The sequence below is a fragment of the Seriola lalandi genome, unplaced genomic scaffold, assembly GCF_002814215.2.
Source record: "Seriola lalandi dorsalis isolate HSWRI2012SDOR001 ecotype SW California unplaced genomic scaffold, Sedor1 jcf7180002054825, whole genome shotgun sequence".
Classification (NCBI taxonomy): domain Eukaryota; kingdom Metazoa; phylum Chordata; class Actinopteri; order Carangiformes; family Carangidae; genus Seriola; species Seriola lalandi.
This window is the reverse complement of record NW_019525378.1, coordinates 566499-585245: the sequence shown is the minus strand read 5'-3', so window position 1 is coordinate 585245 and position 18747 is coordinate 566499. Positions and strand designations below refer to the sequence as shown.

The window sequence follows — 18747 nt, the reverse complement described above, 5'->3', positions numbered from 1 at the left end:
CAGCAATGTTGCACGTTCAGTGTGAGATTTTAAGCGTTCTTGGCATTTTTCTGCAGAAGCTGTTTACAGAACATAGTGAACTGCAGATAATGAAAAAAAAAAAACATTGCACGCTCAGCACGTAGCAGGGCTGAGGCGTGACCGTAGGCGTCAACCTATGTCGGTCTGTTCCACCTTATGTCGGCCTGCTCCAGTTTCCAACTCCTGCTATTGATTAAATATGCCATCACTCAGAGAAAACCAGGGTAGATAGACAGCTGTACCAGGCCAATGAAAGTACTGTCGTACTGCCTTCTGTTCCCTTTGAATGGCCACATCCCGCTGTCAATCTTTACACTTCTCTCTGATTGGTCACAGATGTGGTGGGCGGGCTTTGCACTATTTGTTGTTGTTTTCGTTAAGCAGAATAAGTAGACCAGTCGACATCTTTGAAATTGATCGCATACTTGTACGTTATGACTGTATTTTGAGTTAAAATTGTTCACCCCGGGCATTTGTTTTGAGAAAACTGACGAAGCAGAGGACCGAAAGGTTATATCTGGTTTTGTCCTGTTTTTAGTGAAACTCGTTTTTGTCTCTTTCAAAGGTATGTGACGTCTCGTTGCTCTGTTAGCTTTAGTCGTTAGCATTACCGTTGTAAGTTGATTTCTGGTACAGTTTGCAAAACCACCCTCTGCATGTAATATTATAGACGTAGAGACTACATAGATTCGTGTAGTATATCACATTGTGCATTGCTTTTTTCAGTATATCAGTCTCATAAAGAAGGCAGGTTAGCGTATCTCGGTGATGTTGTGAAAAGTGACGTGGCCTCACTTGACGATGACCCCAACCACCACAACATTGTGTCATCGTGATCACAACAGTCGGTGTACACTGATAAAAAACGTTAAGTGTGATTAGTTTGACCGTCAACAATGACTAAACATGAAAGCATACTGTGTGGATATAGTATATCGTTAGCTTCACTCGTTACCCCGTGATACTCCTGTTTACTCCGCCCAGACAAGTAGTAAACATGTCTGTTGAAACTGGATAATTCTGGGTTTTCTGATTTGAGAGGATATGACTGTGGTTATTCTTTTTTTAAAAGGTTCCCATTTCTGACAGCGGTAAAAAAAAAAAAAAATCAGGATATTTTGTTGTTCATTGTATTTTTATATTTTCAATGTTAATGTATATTTATTATACATATTTTCCTAGAAATTAACTGAGAAGATAACCAAATTGAAACGTCTACGTTTAAACGATTGCGATTATTTCCATCATTTATTAATCTACCGATCATTTATGTGATTAATCATTTAGTCTGTGAAACGTAAACATTTTAGAAAAAGGACCACCAAAAGTGACGTCGCCCCCCCCCCAAAAAAAAAAAACTTCTCATCTAAGAGGCTAGAATCATAGATTGTTTTTGCATTTTTGTTTTTGCTGTTTTTGTTTGATTAGTCAATGGATCATATACTTGTTTCCGCTCTATGTACCTGTCATTCTAAAAATGCTATTAAGTGATCTTATTTGCATCAAGAGCTGAATCTAATGGTCAACACACAGCAAAAAATAATTGGCAACAATATCAATTATAGATTAATCCTTTAAACCATTTTCAAAGATATAATAGTAAAAAAAATGTAGATATTTCACATCACAACCAGATATATAGGAATAGCTACTCTGGTGAGAACAATAATGCAAAATATATACATACATAACATATTGCCCACCCCTAATATTGTATAGCCTTTACAAAACACTTGATTAAATGACGCCTGCATCTCATCCAGCAACAAACAATGATGTGCTCTTTAGGCTTTCAGTGTCACTTGTCGTCTGAATGCACTAGTTGGTGAAGTCAGACAGTTCTCTTGCTCCTTTGTCTACTTGGTAAATAATGCTATTGTCAGGGACTTGATGTTTTGTTGTGTTGTTTGTTTCCTTGTGTTGTTCTCAGATGGGGAGTCAGTACCAGCGCTCAGTACCGCTAGAGGTGAGGAGAGCAGAGGGCGAGAGAGTTCGTGCTAAGCATCCTGACAAGATACCAGTGAGTGTGAAGACTGGCATCTTTTGTAATAACATGTTGTGTGAACTGTAAGCAATCTTCAATCAATTAAACTGGGTTAGGAAATTATGTTTGATAATCTCAGTATAGACTTACATTTAACCCCAGTTCACTAAATAAGAGACTAAATCTGTGATTTCTTAAACCAATTTTATCTGTAAAGTAGTGTGAATTTATTGATTGTTGTTTAGATTTTAAGCACATAATCTGTATATCTGTTATTGATGACAAGCTGTTATCTGTTTTTTTTTAAACAGATCATTGTGGAGAGGGCCCCAAGGTCACGAGCTCCTGAACTGGACAAGAAGAAATACCTAGTGCCCTCAGATTTAACAGGTAAAATAATTACACACACACACACACACACACACACACACACACACACACGCTAAAACTTAACAAGTTGTGCTGTCTCAGTTAATTTAAATCTAAATCCTAATCACCAACAGTTTTATTATTGATGGTTATTATAGCCCGGTCGGCTTATTTTTTTAAGCCTAAATGGATATCGACATTTGAAAGTTTTAAAAAATCTTATAATTATATTTCGGCCACTAATAACTTTTTAAAAATATAAACACATGACAGAAACAATCTTGATATGGATCCCTTAGACATTTTACAGTTTAAAAATAAACTTGCTCTCAGTGCTCTCTGGTGGACAAACTATGTAATGGAGACTCTTGTTTCTAAATGACGTCAAATCAAGTTTGGCATTTCTGTACTGCAGTTTCGTGTTCGATATCAGCTGACAAATAATAAGATATCTCTGCAATGAGCTAATATTGGGTGATGTATTGACCTTGCTGATCTATTAGTCGAACTCTAATGGTTACATAAGCCACCTTTGACTTGGATGAGGCCAATTCAAGATTGGATGACCGGCTAGCTCACTGCTGATGCACCATCCAAACCTTGATGAACTGATCAGGGTGACACGACTGTTTTTTCCTAGTGCTCTGACTGTATAGACCTGCATCACAGCAAACATTTTGACATGTCATAACAGGGAAAGACCAGGTGTCTTTAATTACTCACTGGAACACTTAAAGGAGTTGTGGTTAATGTTAGATAGCCAGACGGTGAGGTTGTTTAAGAATTCCAGTGATGTGTATCTCCCTTTGCAATTGCAAATGACTGCTTAAAGCTTTTTTTGTCTCTGTGATTGAATCTGATCCCTTTCTCAAAACTGACCTACAACCTGTCCCACACATTTTTGTTTTCTTCCTCCTCACATGAAACTAATCTACTGCATGTGACCCTCACTGTGACCCTCACTGCAACCCTTGACTTGTATCTTGCTCTCGCTTTCTCTCTCTCCTTCCTTTTGTTAGTGGGCCAGTTGTGCTTCCTGATCCGTCAGCGTGTGTCTTTGAGACCGGAGGAGGCTCTCTTCTTCTTTGTCAACAACTCCCTCCCCCCGTCCAGCTCCCCTCTCTCCGCTGTATATGAGGTAACTGCATCTGTCCACACACGTGTTCACATGAAGATTCTCCCCAACACACACACACACACACACACACACACACACACACACACACACACACACACACACACACACACACACACACACTGAACTGGCATACTGACTGGGATCACTGTCACAGTCTGAAGCAACATCATTGAGGTCTTTTATTTTTCACCCTTTCCCACCAACACAACAAACTAAAAATGTTTTGCCAGCTGTGGCTAGATAAAATCTGTTAAGTCAGCAACATTGCTTCACTTTTCTTGAGCTCACAAATAGACCTCCAGTTAGACCATTTACTGCAATGATGACTTAATGATGACAGCCATTCAGAAAGTGAAAATCAGCAGAAAAGAGCTGTTTGTGTGTATTTTCAGCTTATCGAAGTTTGGAATTTGTAAAGCCAGAGTGTATTTAGAATAATTTTTGTATTCATCTTATAAGAAGCTTTATTCTCCACAAGTAATTAAATTATCTGGTCACATGAATTTCTAACTGCAATTATGTAATTGAAACAGAAGTTCTGTTTTACTTATTGGGCGAATATGTGGTTAGTTCAGATTTGTCAGTCAGAGTACACACTCTTATGTACTCTTGTAATGCTAAATTATGCATTATTTTGTGCGTTGTTTTCCAGGAGCACCATGAAGAGGACCTGTTTCTCTACATGACCTACAGTAATGAAAGCGTGTATGGTGCCTGAGGGAGGACAAAAGACTGGAGAAAGAGACAGAGAGAAGACAAGAGGAGACAAAGTGAGACTGTCTGAGGAATAAAGAGTTATGGCTGTTTGTAATGTTTCACACCACTATTATTCTCTTTGATATTAGTTTTGATAAGTAACTACAGTACATGGTGGAAGAAAGGCTTCACACAAGGCAGAGGGATTGCTGGTAGGTTTTTACCTTTGTCAGTATTTCGGGTGTTGAGCATAATGCATTTTTATTACACTTCAAGTTATGTTGATCCCTTTCATGGTGAAAGAAGAAAGAGGAAGGTTGAAAAGAAAGAGAGAACTCATATAAAAGGAAGTTAATGAAATTATGTTGAGACAGCTCTCGGTATCTTTCTCAGTCATCTGTATTTAATGCAAATAGTATTTTTTCTTTTGTAAATTAATATCAAACTTTTGTGGAAAATAAAGATGAAAACGCAAAAATTCTGATTTCTTCTCTTCCCCTTATTTTCTATTATTGTGTGTGTGTGTGTCCATCTGTCAACTCTGTGGTTTTAGATGCCAATAGAAAAAAAAAACAAATGAAAAATTTAAGCAAAACCATTTAGGCTTTTATTGCATTGAAGGATTAAAACATTATCTTTTTATATATTTGAACCTTTTCAGAGTATAACTCATGGTTATCGCATATTGTTAAAATGCATGGTTAGACAATGTATACGTCCAACAACCGCCTTCCCCCAAAGCCACATGTCCACTGTCTACATGTGTTTTAGAGGAAGGACAAAGTCAGGGGAGAAATTTTCATGGGGAAGTGTTCTGTCTTCACGGATCAGATGAGCCACAATTTAAGTCTGGGACATTTGTCGGCTTCACTTTTTTCTTTTCTCTTTTCATAACAAAAATTTTACATATTGGCACATTAGTTGCAAACGGTGTTTCCTCTACTTTAGTGCCTGCCCAATTAAAGGATTACATAACATCATTGTTTATTAACCAGCCTCCTCTGAAAGACTTCCCGGGTAAAGCGAAAGTTAGAAATACAGGAGAGAAGAGCCATGGAAATGCACGAGATCCTCAAAGAGAAAGAAAATACCAAAGAAGATGAAAAAGCAAGCAAACTGATGCTGGAGGTCAAAACTGAAGGTACAAGAAATTTAATGAATTCAGTTAACACTTGATAATAAGAATAAAAAACACGAGCCTATATTGTAGTACTAAAAATCGATGTATGCACCTTATTGGTGAACACAAAAAAATACTAATATTAATGAAGATTTGATTTGATTTTGTTGTATTTAAGTTTATAATACACTGAATATTTGGAAACTCCAGCTGGTTTTTGTCTCATGTTGAAATGTTTCTATATTTTTGTCTGGCTTTAGAGGAAGTAGAACCAGGCCATTACTCTAAACTACAAAATCTACCTGAGGACATCTATTCAGAAGCTTGTTTGAGTGACTTTCCGGCTAAAACAAAAGCAGGTACACAATCATATAAAATGTGTGTCTTCTCTTAACTGTGTGGTGGAAACACCCATAGAAGGTGTTTCAGCATAACTCTTAGCATGCAGGTCTGTCTCTGTGAAGAGACATAATAACAGAAAAAATGTTTTTGATATAAAAGAACATGACAAACTGTTTTTCGTTTTGTTTTGACACCTTTTAACTGCTTAATCATACACTAAATTACAATTTGATTTAAAGGAAAAAAAAAAGAAACTTTACAGGGCTTTCTTGCATCATCTTATCAAGATTAGTGGCTGTTTTGTTCCTCAGAAAAATGATTCAGAGAAAAACAAAGAACAAGAGAACAAAGTGGAAACAACATCATTACACTAGTTTTCCAACATTTCACCTGCCTTTAGAAAAGAAAGCTGTAATAATATATTTAGACCTTTGCTATGTGTTAAATAAACACAACACATGGACTTCAGGTAAAATTTCACATATTTTTACCACATGTAGTAGTAACTTTCTTCTTTCACAATTTTAATGTTATTTTTGGAAATTTTGTTAGACATTTTTACATTTCTCTGATGTAACTGATATAAAAATAATTATATCTTTTGTGTATTCGTAACATTGCTTCAAAATAAAGTTAAAATGCGTAGGGTTGCAGCTAATGATTATTATTAATAATTATTATGATGATTAATTTTTACTTTTGTTTATTCATATTTTATTCATTAGATATTTCAATTAATTATTATATCTAAACAACAGTTCAAAAGCAAAACAGATTCAGTTTATTGTCACAGGGGACTAAGTTCACAGTAACGTTAATGTTTAACCAATGACTCAAACAATAGATTCATTATTAAATGTGTCGACAGTTTTCTGCCATTCAATTAATGATTCACTTCAGCTCTAGTGGTAAGGAACATCCTTCATGTTAACCAGAATGAGAGCTTCACTCTTGCTCTAGTTAACTTTAGCTCCAAACATTGTATTGTGAAAGGGGCTCAAATGTAATCCACTTTAACATACTAAATATTTACACATACATGTTAAGCCTATAATAATAATGCTATGTGTAAAAGAATATTTGTTAATATTTCAGTATGTGTTATATATTGAAATATTAAAACATTAAATTGCCTTAGAACTTAAAAAATATATTATTCATTGGAGAATGTAAATTACAGATGCTGAATATTAATAACTTTATTTATCATTCATTTCTGTTTCTCATTAATAACTATCACTTAAAAAGCTCAATTAGTAATCCAGATGTAAACAGGCATTACACTGACTGGTACAAGAGAGCAACTAAATATAATATAATTTATGCTGTCTGGTCTTTTAAATGCTTGGTTTATACATCATTAATTTTTGTGAACATGGGAGTAAAATATGCTTTAAAATTATGCTTAGTTGACAAACAAGATAGTTTCACCCAAGCAAACTCTTTATTTGATAATATATTTTTATTTTATAAGGTCAAATAGAGCTGAGGTTGTAAAGTTTCAAGGGAAAATATTTTGTCACATTAGAAAAAATTTAATTAATTATGGATTCAGGGTTCGGGTTGTTCCTGCTAGTTCACTGTCATAGCACGCTGTCATGACTTACTGTGACACTTGGACAGAACAGAACCATCGTAATTCTGCTTTTCCTCCTGTGACAGGGCAAAATATCTGCTGTTAAACACATCTGTCGTAACATGATTCTAATCCAGTTTGTCCTCAGAAGCAATAAGAATATTTGTAACAACAGACCCACTATTACATTATACTTTGAATACAGTGTGAAAAGTAACTGACACAATGCACTGTTCTCCTAAAATATCTACATTTTCTAAAAATGGTTTGTTTAACTAGCTGAATGTGTGGCTGCCTACACCTTCACACACAGTTTGTCTGTTCTGTTCAGTCTGTACATTCTGACACATCCACTTTTCTTTATGACTTTTATTTTGTTATATTGCACCAGTTCAAAAACCAAGAAAGAAGACAGTGATACTGTGAAATAGCACCGCAGTTACTGTTTTGAATAACAAGCCTTTAAACATAATAGTCATTAACGTGCAAAAAAGAGGCAATGATGCAAACTTAAGCTACTGCAACACAGCTGATTATCCTTCCTGTAACTCGAATGAAATCATGGCCCACGTGTTTACAAGAAATTCTGTTTTTATGAAAAGAATGAAAAAGTTTATATTGTTGATTTGAGTGAGGCCTTGTTTGATTTTCCTTTGCTACACAAGATCCTGCACTTCGCGTACAGTATTTACAGACAAACGTTCGCAGACAGACAAACATTTGAAATCTACATCAGTGATAACCACATGTTCTGTCTCTGAGCTGTGTTTGACGCAAACACTTGGATGTCTGGAAAGCTCTGACCTGAAATGACCTTAGGGAAGGACGCCTATCTGTTGTTTTGGAGTACAGTGTCTCTATGCTGACAGTAACTGTCTGTGCCTCTTTTACTCTCTCACACACACACTCTTTCTTTAAGAGAGAGACAGAGAGACACAGTAAAAGTTCTGAGGACTTTAAGGACAAGTCGAGCCCTGTTCTCCATGATTAATTTAGGAATCAGTGAAGGTCGCTGTTGCTATGGTGACGAGGCAAGGCGGGAGGTGGGGGTGTCTTAAAACTGAACTGCCACAGGCAGACGAGGCTTTGCTGGACAGGAATACGGAGCAAGAGAGGGTAAACAAGCTTCCTCATAAATCCAAGGACATTTTCCTCCATGTATATCAAATTCTGTCGCAGCTATGGTGAGGATAAAAAAGATGAAGCCAAGGAAAACTTGTCATCCAAATTATCGGTTGAGCTGGAGGGGAAGAAAGGTAGGCCTCAGCTGTTTTTTTCTAAGCCTTGATGGTGGTCTATGTTGTGGTTACTGAAACATCTCACTGATATCTGGTTGATGCTTTGTTCCTCAGGGAAACAGACTGAGGGAAATGCCCGCCTGTTCCGGGCCGGCTGTTTATTCCTCACAATAATCTGCCTGGTCCTGCTGCTGGTCGTCATTATCCTCGCTATGAAACGTGAGTATCTGCAGCCATGTCAGTGAATTCATGCCAGGGCTTTAAAAACAGGCCACCACTGGCCTGATTATGTTTGCAACAACAAGAGACTGTAGCTATTAATGGCAATGCAGAATCAAAAGAATATGGAAAATACAGTAGCCCTGTATGTTAGGATCATGTAGCTTTCATTGCAGTTTTTCTCATAACAGCAGACAATACTGGAACACAAAGTGGGGCTGATTGTATTGCTGCAGCCTGAAGACATTATTCTTTTCCTCCACAACTCCTCCCACTGTGCTCTGATTTCTAGTTCAAGCTGGATCCACAATCTGCCCAGAGAGAGAGGAAATACCAGCAACAAACAGTGGCCCGACTTGCGACTACGAACAATGCCAGAACCAATTGATCAACCTTCAACCCCATCGTGAGTGCCATGCTAGTAAAAACAACAAATGGGAAATAAAATACCTTGTACAAGACAAAGAAACATCTAGATAAGAAAAAGAATAGATATATCGTCAAACACCGTGCTTTTTAGTAAGAGTTCTGCTTTTACAGTTTCCCCAAATAGTTTTTCAGACAGAGGAAGTCAGTTCATGTGGTTGTTTTTTAGAGAACTGGGAACATTTTTAGGTTATTTAGACAAAAAAAGTCAGCTGAGTTTAATCAGCTTTATTAGTTCCTCTTCGACTAACAGTATTACCTGATTGCATAAGGACACATGTAAATAGAAACCCACAAACAAAATCTGGCCAAAAATGCGAATAAAAACGGAAGGAAAAACAAAAGTAACTGAAAGCTTTAAGTCTGTTTTGGAATTATCTAAATGTCAGAGGATATCTAAATTGGAAAAGTTCACTTTTGCAGAGTGACCTTTTGTTTATCTTGCTGCTTGAGCATTTTCTGCACCGAACATCTCTCCCCTTCTTCCAGGCCTCGGCTGCCAGCAGTGTGCAGACGGGTGGCTGACCTTTGGACGGACGTGCTTTTACCTGTCCACCTTCAGGCTGAGCTGGGATAAGAGCCAGATGAACTGCACCGCTAGAGGAGGATCTCTGGCTGTCATCACCAGCCAGAGCATTCAGGTGGATCTGAAGTCACTTAAGCTCTCGGTGCCACTCACTGTCTTCCTTGATGGTAGTATGGTAATAATTTGTGTTAATGTGAATGGTGCTCTCTCTTGTAGAGATTTCTGACTATGAGAGGGATCCTGAAATACTGGATCGGGCTGAGACACGAAGCAGACACATGGAAGTGGGTCAACAACACTGCCCTGCAGAAGAGGTGATTCTTTTGTCCTTTCTATCCGTCTGGTCCCTTTATCTTTTTTCTTTTTTATGTTTGTTAATTTATATTTAGGACCTATGAGTCAGTTTTACATTTTGTCTGAAAGCGGGAAGGAGATTACTTTACTAACAAATAACTACAGTATCCTGTGATCACAATATAAAAGTTAATTTTGTTTGCAGTTATTGGACCGATGGTATGTCACAAGGGGATTGTGGGATCCTGAGCAGTGAAGACCCATCTGAGAAGAACTGGATCAAAGCGCCCTGCGAAGCCTTCTCCTACTTCATCTGTCAGGTGGAGTTCTGACAGCATCGTCTTTTTTAACAGAGAAATGAACAAACCAATTCTCTGTCAACAAGCATTTACAATTTTCTCAATAACATTTCAAATCATTTCTCTTTCCACTTTACACCTCAATCAGCAGTATCCAGCAAACATATAATCTTGTAGCATTTTGTAGCATACTTTTTATGTAAATGATGCTTGTAAGCACTCTACTACTAATCAGAGTATATCTGAATCTCATGTTGGATGTATGCTACTGTATGATCCAATATATTACTGTATAACTTTTTTAATAAATAGATGTGAGTGAGTCTGTTTCAACAAGGTTTTATTCTCATATAAAAATGGTCCTGCATCTACATAAGTTGAATGTCTACATTCCACTTTGTTTTAGCTTGGTATATATTACTGCTACACATTTTTTCCATTGCTATAAAAATAACACACTTTTCTATAGCTTAATACTGCAGGAATAATTGCACTGCGGACTATATAGAGAAACTGAGATAGTTGAGTCTTCTCGCAAGTTAGTTGAGTGAAATTCATCAGCTCTTCAAGTCTACTTCATATGTTCAGGACTGTGAGATGATGGAAAGCCTCAGAAAAAGCACGTCAGGCTCAGGCAGAATCTCATTCTAAACATGTTTAATGTCCTGGTCGTCCTCTGGATCCTCCTGCTCCATCTCTATACCCAAAGCGCTGTGGCGAATCATCTGCCAGCCTGTCAGAGTCCTCCTGTTAAACCCTCCTCTGTTTTTGGGTCTGAGGTTCAGAGTTCCTGAGCTCGGCCCCTTTATTGTGTCGGTCTTCTCCAATCCATCCATTTCCTTTTCATCCTCTTTGGAGAAAGCTTTGATGTATCGTCGCATCTTTTGCAACATTGAGTCATTTCTGTCCTCAACCCTGCAGAGAGGATCGAGTAAACCACATAAACACTATTACACTGAAAACTATTTTTGATCTATTTGGAGATGAAGTGTAATTTGATTTTTGATGAACCCTCATCAACTGTTTATTTCACTTTTTTTACATACAAAGACACAAAAATTTGTTCCACTGACCACAAACTAAATGACCTTTAATGCTCTGCAGCTGCGACTCATGTTGTGCTGCGAGTAGGAAGCACAACTCTGATACTGATCTGATACTGTGCTATTACCGTCACTGCTGCCACACCTACTCACACAGACTGCAACAACAATATTTAAATGTTTAGTTCTACATTTTGAGAAATGTACTTATTTGCTTTTTTCAACAAAGTTAGATAAGAAGATACCACTCTTATGTCCACACGGTAAATAGTATACTACATCCAGCAGCTAGTTAGCTTAGCTCAGCATAACGACAGGAAACATAGGGAAAGTTAGCCTGCCTCTCTCTAAAAATAATACAATCCCTACCAGCACCTCTGAAGCTCATTAATAAACATGTTTATTTAATCTGTACAAAAACCGACGTGTAAAAATGACACGTTGAGGTTGCCAGGTAACCAGCAAAGACTTTGTTCTCCCTGGACAGACTCGGGCTGTGTCCTCCCGTTTCCTGTCTATATGCTAAGCTAACTGAGCTAACGGGCTCCTCCATACAGCCATTAGAGTGGTGTCGATCTTCTCATCTAACTCTCAGCAAGAGAACGAATAAGTACATTTCCTAATATGTCTGTGTTAAATTTGCTCTGGTCTGTAAGTGGTGGTGATAATAATAGTAGTAGCCTCAAGAGAGTGAGATTTGTGCTTCCTACTCACAGGTCAACATGACCAGCAGCTGCAGCGCTTTAACGGCTACTTAGGTTGTGGTCAGTGGACAAACTCGTGTCTCCCTGTGTGATTATTTCTATTGAAAATAGAAAGCCTAAAAAAAAGTTTTTACTGTATGGTCTCAGATGATATCAGCTTTGTTATGAATGTTTCTGCTATATTAGGGTGTGGTTTCTCTCCCTCTATCTCTCCCTTACCTGAGATACCAGCGCTCCTTCAGGCCAAAGTCTATCCCACACACCCCGAGTCGAGGCCACAGGCAGCGTGGCAGCCTCCGCTCCAGCATCAAAGTTGTGGCCACCACCTGCACATGATCATAGTATGTTTCACTATAACACAGCGATGCAAGGCGACATGACGAGTCCATGTTGTAGTCGGTCTATATGTGTGTGTTACCTGGGTTCTCCAGAGCTCATCTCTCTCCTGGGCCACCCTCCAGTGTGTGTCGCTCATCATAGCTATCAGTAGGTTTAGCAGCAGGATGTAGGAGACCACAGAGAAGGCACAGTGAACTACATGAACGATCGGGGGTGTAATGATGGTATGTTCAACAGGCAGGTCTATGAGGCCTACACTGAGCTCAAACTGGGAGAAGAGAGTGATGGGGAAGGAGCGATATGCAGGGATGGCGTCAGGCTCCTGGGTCATATACACCATCCACAGGGCTGAGAGGGAAAATAAAAAAGAGTTCAAGATCTTCACTGCTGAAAAATCTTATTTCAACAATTTCTTATCTTAGAAGCTTTGTGAGAATAAAAGGCTTGCTTGTTATTTTCTATCTGAATATACTCACAGGTGGAAAAACCAATGAGCACGATGACAGTCAGCCACATAAACTTTGTCAGGTCTCCAAATATAATCTAAAGGGAAATGAGACACAAGGTTGTTCGGTCTGAAAACAAAAATGGGTGAACCTCAAAAAGCAGTACAGGTGCGTACGGAACAAGCTACTATTTCAACATCACTCATGATATCCTTTGTGTCTGGGTCCAGACTGAGCTGTCTCCTACCTTCTGTATCATGATGACATAAGGGCCGAGCATTTCAAAACCTCGGGCGAAGAACATGACGTTGCACCAGCCCAGAACTAAACACACTGCCATCACCACGGCCTCCCCCTGCACCTCGCAGGCTCTGAACACACACAGCAGCACCACCAAGCAGGCGTAGCCGATACTGGTCAGCACAACACAAACAGCAGAAAGGGTTAGAAGGTATTTCACAGCAGTATGCTTCATCTTAGTGCTGAGAGGTGTTTGTGCTTACAGGATGACATGGAAGGGGCCTCCCAGAGCTGTCTGACCAAAGTAGCGCTTTGCTCCCACTCTCAGTATATCAGGGATCTGTTGGAGAAAAGAATACGGCAGGATTTGTATGCATATATAGCAATATACAATATGCATGAAGATGAAGCATGATTCATAAATCTACCTCCAGCAACAAGATGGCAAAAGCTCCTAGGACGCTGATGACTTCTCCTGCCAGCCGCAGGTTGTCCTCATGTGTCACATAACTCTCCTGAGGGAGAAGAGGAAATGTAGTTTGTATTAATAATAAAAGCACATTAGTGTTATGCTGTTGGTCATATGCAGGTGCACAGTACAAACAGTAAGATACATACAGGCTACAGCTCCTGGTTTTTGTACTTTTAGAGTATTTGTGTGATGATTGGATTTTGGTTTTGTAATCGTCTTATTCATATAGACTTGACATTTACTACCCTTTAAAAAAAAACCCCTCCATAAACAGTCCTGTAACAGTGTGAGTATCATCATCAAAATGTCTTAAAATTTGTATTAATTATATATATATATATATCACGTCATTAACTCCAACACACATTGAGTGTTTTCTGGATCCGGATTGTTTTGTCCATGTCTGACTGTGTGTAGTTCTCCGGCACGTCCTTCAGGGGGCGATATACACAACACAGTGTGAAAATCACGATGTACAGCAGATACAGAAGCAGCAGCAGCCTGACACAGAGAAAAGGGAGAAAAAGCACTGTAAAACAAGGCGGGACATGTGAACAGTTCGTATTTTTTACTTCAGAGAAACAGAAGAAACTTTACCTGAAGTAATGTTTTCCATACAAGTTCCACTTCAGACTGACCAGCTGCCTCACAGGGGTCACCTCCAGTATCCCCCTCGCCTGGACAAGAGAAGAAATGTCTGTGTTTCTACTCAGCATCAGACCAAACTAATTTCTGACTAAATATGATGATATGCGATTTCTCCTAAGTGCTGTATATCTTGATAGATTGTATTGTACCTCTCTCTGGTGGCTGCCCACAATAAGCTCCAGCACTGACATGTCATCGGCCCATGAATCAATCTCGGTCAGGTCATACAGGTTGGAGGTCAAAGGGCCCAGACTCCACTGGACTACACGTCTTTTATTAACCAGGTGCTGAAATGCCTGAGAGAGACAGAGGGAATCGCAGCAGTGAGGCCAGGATTAGTGAAATAATCTGCTCCACCTTTCATGCCCAGGTTTCACCCTGTGAGACCTCCTAGGTTTCACTCACCACGATGTTGCCCTCTTTGGCAGCCAGTTTAAAAGGTGTAAGGCCTCGGTAGTTGGGCACCATGTCGAGTGGCAGTGACTGGTCCAGCTCTGCATCGCGTGCCATAATCAGGTCAATGGCCTGGCACGCAATCATCTTGTTGGGCTGCAGAACTAAAATGTGAAGCACTGTGTTGCCTAAGGAGGAAACAAGGAGGAAAAAACAAGAACGTGTATGACAGGAGGTACAAGAAGAGAAAAGAGAAAGACATCAATAATTAAATTAGCAGACAGATGCACAAATATGAAATAATATTGTATCTTCTCTCCTACAACGTTTCATACCTCGGTAATCCTGGACCCTGGTGTTGGCCCCTGCATCGATCACCATGGAGATAATGTCCTCGCTCCCAGCACACGCAGCAAATGACAGGATGTGTTCACCTATTGAGCAAATGCACATTTTGAAAAACACCATCTGTACATTACATTGGCAGGTGCTTTGGTCCTGAACAGTTTTTTTTTTTTTAAGAATATACACATTCATCAGGATCATTTGGGGCTCGTTGTCTTGCTAAAGGACACTTCTACATGTGGACAGGAGGAACTTGGGGTTGTAGCTACCACCCTTGTGATTAATGGCTGAAACCACTCTCCCCGTATCTTTAAGGCTCACTCACTCTGACTTACCGTAGTATATGAGTCCTCCTATCCTCTTCCTGAAGTACAAGCCGGTGACTCGAGGGGTAACCACATCACCACCTCGACTAATGAGGTGATAGACCAGATTGGTGTTCTGATTCACCACAGCGATGTGGAGAGGAGTAACGCCTGAGACAGAGCAGAGATAGACAGTGAACATCAGACCACTGTGAATGAACTGCATTTAATTTCACCATTTTCACCTGTTGTGCAAGTGAGGCAATGCCACACTATGTTACAGCTATCCAAACAACATGTGCATTACATTTGGTAGTGTCACACTCAAGAAGGGAAAATGTAAATTGTTGCTTATGTTTATCCTTTTGGTGCTTTTGTAAATAATAAAGTCAAAAAAAAGGTAAAAATTCAGTTAAAGCTTCTTTGTGTGAAGGTTTGTTGTTGCAATTTGGCACATTCATGATTGTAATTAATTTATGTTGTAATTTTTCTAACCTAAATATTATGTAATCCATTATAGCCATCTTAAATCTCGAATGCAACTATTTACATCAAATGCCTCTTCATTCTCAGGCAGCACTTGTGATTTAGAAACACATACATGTGCAGTACATCCATATTTGAAACTAATAAGAAATCTTGATGAATGAAAGTAATACAAAAACGCATGGGAGTGAATGGGTTAAACTGGCCTCAATCTATCTCTTCCATTCGTCTTTAGGTTTTTTTAGTTGCAGCCTATAAAACAGGTAACTTTACCGGCATATGTGCAATAAAATTTTCAGCCACATGATTACATGTTTGTGCTCGTGTCTGTGTCTATGATTTTATGTATGTCAACCTTGGAAAAGCTCAGAGGTCATGGGCTCGTTGATGAGTTCAGGGGCTCCGTCCATCAGGGCCACAGCAGCCTCCATGTTGTCATTCATCACGGCGATATGAAGCGCTGTCTCCCCGAGAGCACCTGAAAGGGAAGATCACAGCCTCATAACGTACGACTGACACTGAAATAAGAACACAGTGGAGTTTAAATTCACAGTGCAGCCGTACCTCTTTCAAAGATATTAGTGGATGCAGAGCTCAGCAGTTTCTTGATGCAGCCTACACTGTTGTGTTTAGACGCGTAGAACAGAGGAATGTCATTTATGCTGAGGGAAGAAGGACAGAGGAAAAACACCAAGTTAAGCTGTATTTAAACAGGTTAGGCTTTACTCCAGCATACCATTCACATTGACATAATCTACTATCTACTCTATCTTTGAAAGTTTCTTACTATTTGCTGTGGAGCAGAAACGTCTCATCCAACATCTCGTTCCATCCTTTCTTGTTCTGAAGGCGAAACCTCAGCTGGCTCCACCAATGGTTGAGCTCGCTCGGAGCAGATCTGGCCAGAGACGGAGACATTGACACCTGGTGTTTGACTGGAAGAAACAATTTGAGAATGAAAATCATGCATCAGAGAATCAATCAATCTACAGTTAATCACATCTAGACCAGCAGACAGGAATGACTTCATCATTTTGGCCTTGAAAAAGTATTTTGGTGTTGTTTTTATTCAGTTGTATTTTCTTTCAAAATAAAATACAATAAAACAAATGAACAAAAAGAAAAGAAAGTTTCAGATCCTTACCCTTAAACAATAAAAGTGCCGCTCCTCAACTTCTGGTGATACTCAGTCATAACACTGTCAAAATTGGAAACAGCACCTATAACATGTCCCTGAGGAGAAGTGAAATCCCTGTGACATGACCATTATATATGACCTGGCCATGAGGGAGGAGACATGTGGAAGGATTGCGAATGAATGGGTGGAGAGGGAGGATGAGTGAACAGCAGAAAGGCAAGACAGAGAGAGTGAGGCGGTAATGAGCGGGTAGACTTTCACCGCGGATAAGAAATCCCACGGTGAAAGTTGTGCTTTTAGGTCCAGCTCACCGTTGGACCAGGAATTCCTTTATCATGCTGATCTGAAATTGTTGGCTCGATTCAGTCACCTTAAAAGTGAAGTGACAATGGTCCAGTCCCTAATTCCAGCATATCTCTCCTATCACCAGGCCTGTCTGCATTCCTCTAACTACCACCAAAACCTGCATGGCCACTATGAAAATTCTGCAACATCATGACAGTCAACACATTGCCATCATTGTTTCTGGTGAACCGTTTAGGAAACCTGTTTGTAAATTGCAAGCTTGTATGTCTGAACCCTGGTCTGTAATTTAAATCAGATATTAAGGTAAGATAGTCCATTATGTGTTCTTTTAATTGGGGCAAAATTTTCCAAGTGAATCTGGGATTATTTGTTGTAGTAAATATGGAGATGATGTATGATTTTCCAACATGTTACATCTTGTACACACACACACACACACACACACACACACACACACACACACACACACACACACACACACACACACAGAAAAATACTTTCATTCACAATGATTTAACTTGTTGAGCACCATTGATGTGTCAACAGGAATGATCACAAACATGGTAATTGCCACATTACAAAGACCATAATGAGCATTTGGAGGCTGGCAACATCATGTCCGATGAGGGCATGTCACTTTCCTCTGAAAGCGGGAAATAAAGCTAATGCTACATTTTGTTTTGTGAAATTATAATTTTTTCATCTTTAGAGTTGAAGTAACTGACTGACGCAGACTCACAGATTTAATTTCCATGCACATACATTATTTGTAAACTGCTGAATCAGTCGCCTTTTACAATATCTCTGCCCAACCTGGTTGTAGTGTTCAGGTATTTTGCTGCAGCATTTATAGGTCATGACTAACAGGCTGGTTAACCACAGGATAAACAGGGTTTAGGGAGACTCTATAGGAGGCCCCGGTAATGGTTGCCGATGTGGCAGTCATTTAGTATTGTGGAGATAATAGTTGTTTACCAGACGGAGCGCACCATCTTTAAGTAGTGTCATAAAGACCAGTGGTTTCCAGTCTGTTAATGTCTTTATAAAGAAACAATAACACCATAAAAACATGATTTTGTGGTTTGTGTGTCCACTGTTTCTGAACGTACGTACCAACATCTCTTTCACAACACTGTGTTCAAATGTCTTGGGGCACCACAGCAAACAATTATTACAGACAACCCTTGTACATTTATGGCAGCCGGCAGATGCTCTTATTCAGAGTGACTTCACACAACAGAGCTCAATCATCATTATTAAAACAAAAGCAAGTTTACTGATTGAACTGCCAAAACTTTCCTGAAAGTTGAAAAAATAGTTTAAATATTTTTGTTAATCGACTTCACCTCGACCAGCTACAACAAGGTTGCTCATAAAAAAGTGATAATAATCCTATAATATCTAAATCATGTGAAAGGGGCCATTCAGCATGATGAGTACTTCTGTTCCCTAAGTATTGTTGATAATACTGAAGTAGTACTTCTTAATTCTTAACATTATTGATTCATTTTCGTGTATAAAAAGCATTTTAATGTAGCTGGTAAAGGTGGAGTTCGTTTTAGCTACTGCTGGGTAGTTTTAAAACTTGAGCGCATGTACTTAGTTACTTTCCACCACTGGATATTTCCTGTGTT

General features: G+C 39.1%; 3 protein-coding genes across 4 annotated transcripts; 2 read left to right on the top strand and 1 right to left on the bottom strand.

Annotated features, from left to right (window-relative positions):
- Positions 1 to 375: 375 nt before the first annotated feature.
- Positions 376 to 4686, top strand: LOC111669946 (gamma-aminobutyric acid receptor-associated protein-like 1). The gene is made up of 5 exons (XM_023426459.2): positions 376 to 586; positions 1952 to 2041; positions 2317 to 2395; positions 3394 to 3512; positions 4165 to 4686. The coding sequence occupies exons 2-5, from the start codon at positions 1952 to 1954 to the stop codon at positions 4228 to 4230; spliced, it is 354 nt and encodes a 117-aa protein (XP_023282227.1). The 5' UTR covers positions 376 to 586; the 3' UTR covers positions 4231 to 4686.
- A 392-nt stretch (positions 4687 to 5078) lies between these two features.
- On the top strand, positions 5079 to 10570 carry LOC111669855 (early activation antigen CD69). Of its 2 annotated transcripts, XM_023426325.2 has the most exons (7): positions 5079 to 5349; positions 5589 to 5687; positions 8599 to 8703; positions 8996 to 9109; positions 9619 to 9770; positions 9872 to 9969; positions 10155 to 10570. In XM_023426325.2, the coding sequence occupies exons 1-7, from the start codon at positions 5262 to 5264 to the stop codon at positions 10279 to 10281; spliced, it is 783 nt and encodes a 260-aa protein (XP_023282093.1). In that variant the 5' UTR covers positions 5079 to 5261; the 3' UTR covers positions 10282 to 10570. The 2 variants fall into 2 exon arrangements, with proteins under 2 accessions (XP_023282093.1, XP_023282094.1); XM_023426326.2 differs by lacking the exons at positions 5079 to 5349; positions 5589 to 5687 and adding an exon at positions 7859 to 8502.
- A 1-nt stretch (position 10571) lies between these two features.
- On the bottom strand, positions 10572 to 16918 carry trpv6 (transient receptor potential cation channel, subfamily V, member 6). The gene is made up of 17 exons (XM_023426324.2): positions 16814 to 16918; positions 16457 to 16604; positions 16234 to 16331; positions 16025 to 16147; positions 15214 to 15354; positions 14869 to 14967; positions 14546 to 14721; positions 14290 to 14436; positions 14090 to 14169; positions 13858 to 13993; positions 13449 to 13535; positions 13284 to 13360; positions 13028 to 13193; positions 12811 to 12877; positions 12414 to 12682; positions 12215 to 12321; positions 10572 to 11163 (listed from the first exon to the last, which is right to left on the bottom strand). The coding sequence occupies exons 2-17, from the start codon at positions 16585 to 16587 to the stop codon at positions 10896 to 10898; spliced, it is 2172 nt and encodes a 723-aa protein (XP_023282092.1). The 5' UTR covers positions 16588 to 16604; positions 16814 to 16918; the 3' UTR covers positions 10572 to 10895.
- Positions 16919 to 18747: the final 1829 nt, after the last annotated feature.

Bases quoted from the DNA above. Each gene is read 5' to 3' on its own strand.
- trpv6 (XM_023426324.2), bottom strand. From the start codon at position 16,587: ATGTCTCCGTCTCTGGCCAGATCTGCTCCGAGCGAGCTCAACCATTGG. The intron at 14,170-14,289 runs GTACAATACAAT...TCTCTTGTCCAG, and splicing joins TGGGCAGCCACCAGAGAGAG to GCGAGGGGGATACTGGAGGT. The intron at 12,322-12,413 runs GTAACACACACA...GATCATGTGCAG, and splicing joins ATGAGCTCTGGAGAACCCAG to GTGGTGGCCACAACTTTGAT.
- LOC111669946 (XM_023426459.2), top strand. From the start codon at position 1,952: ATGGGGAGTCAGTACCAGCGCTCAGTACCGCTAGAGGTGAGGAGAGCA. The intron at 2,042-2,316 runs GTGAGTGTGAAG...TTTTTTAAACAG, and splicing joins AGCATCCTGACAAGATACCA to ATCATTGTGGAGAGGGCCCC. The intron at 3,513-4,164 runs GTAACTGCATCT...GTTGTTTTCCAG, and splicing joins CTCTCTCCGCTGTATATGAG to GAGCACCATGAAGAGGACCT.
- LOC111669855 (XM_023426325.2), top strand. From the start codon at position 5,262: ATGGAAATGCACGAGATCCTCAAAGAGAAAGAAAATACCAAAGAAGAT. The intron at 5,350-5,588 runs GTACAAGAAATT...GTCTGGCTTTAG, and splicing joins GCTGGAGGTCAAAACTGAAG to AGGAAGTAGAACCAGGCCAT. The intron at 9,110-9,618 runs GTGAGTGCCATG...CCCTTCTTCCAG, and splicing joins GATCAACCTTCAACCCCATC to GCCTCGGCTGCCAGCAGTGT.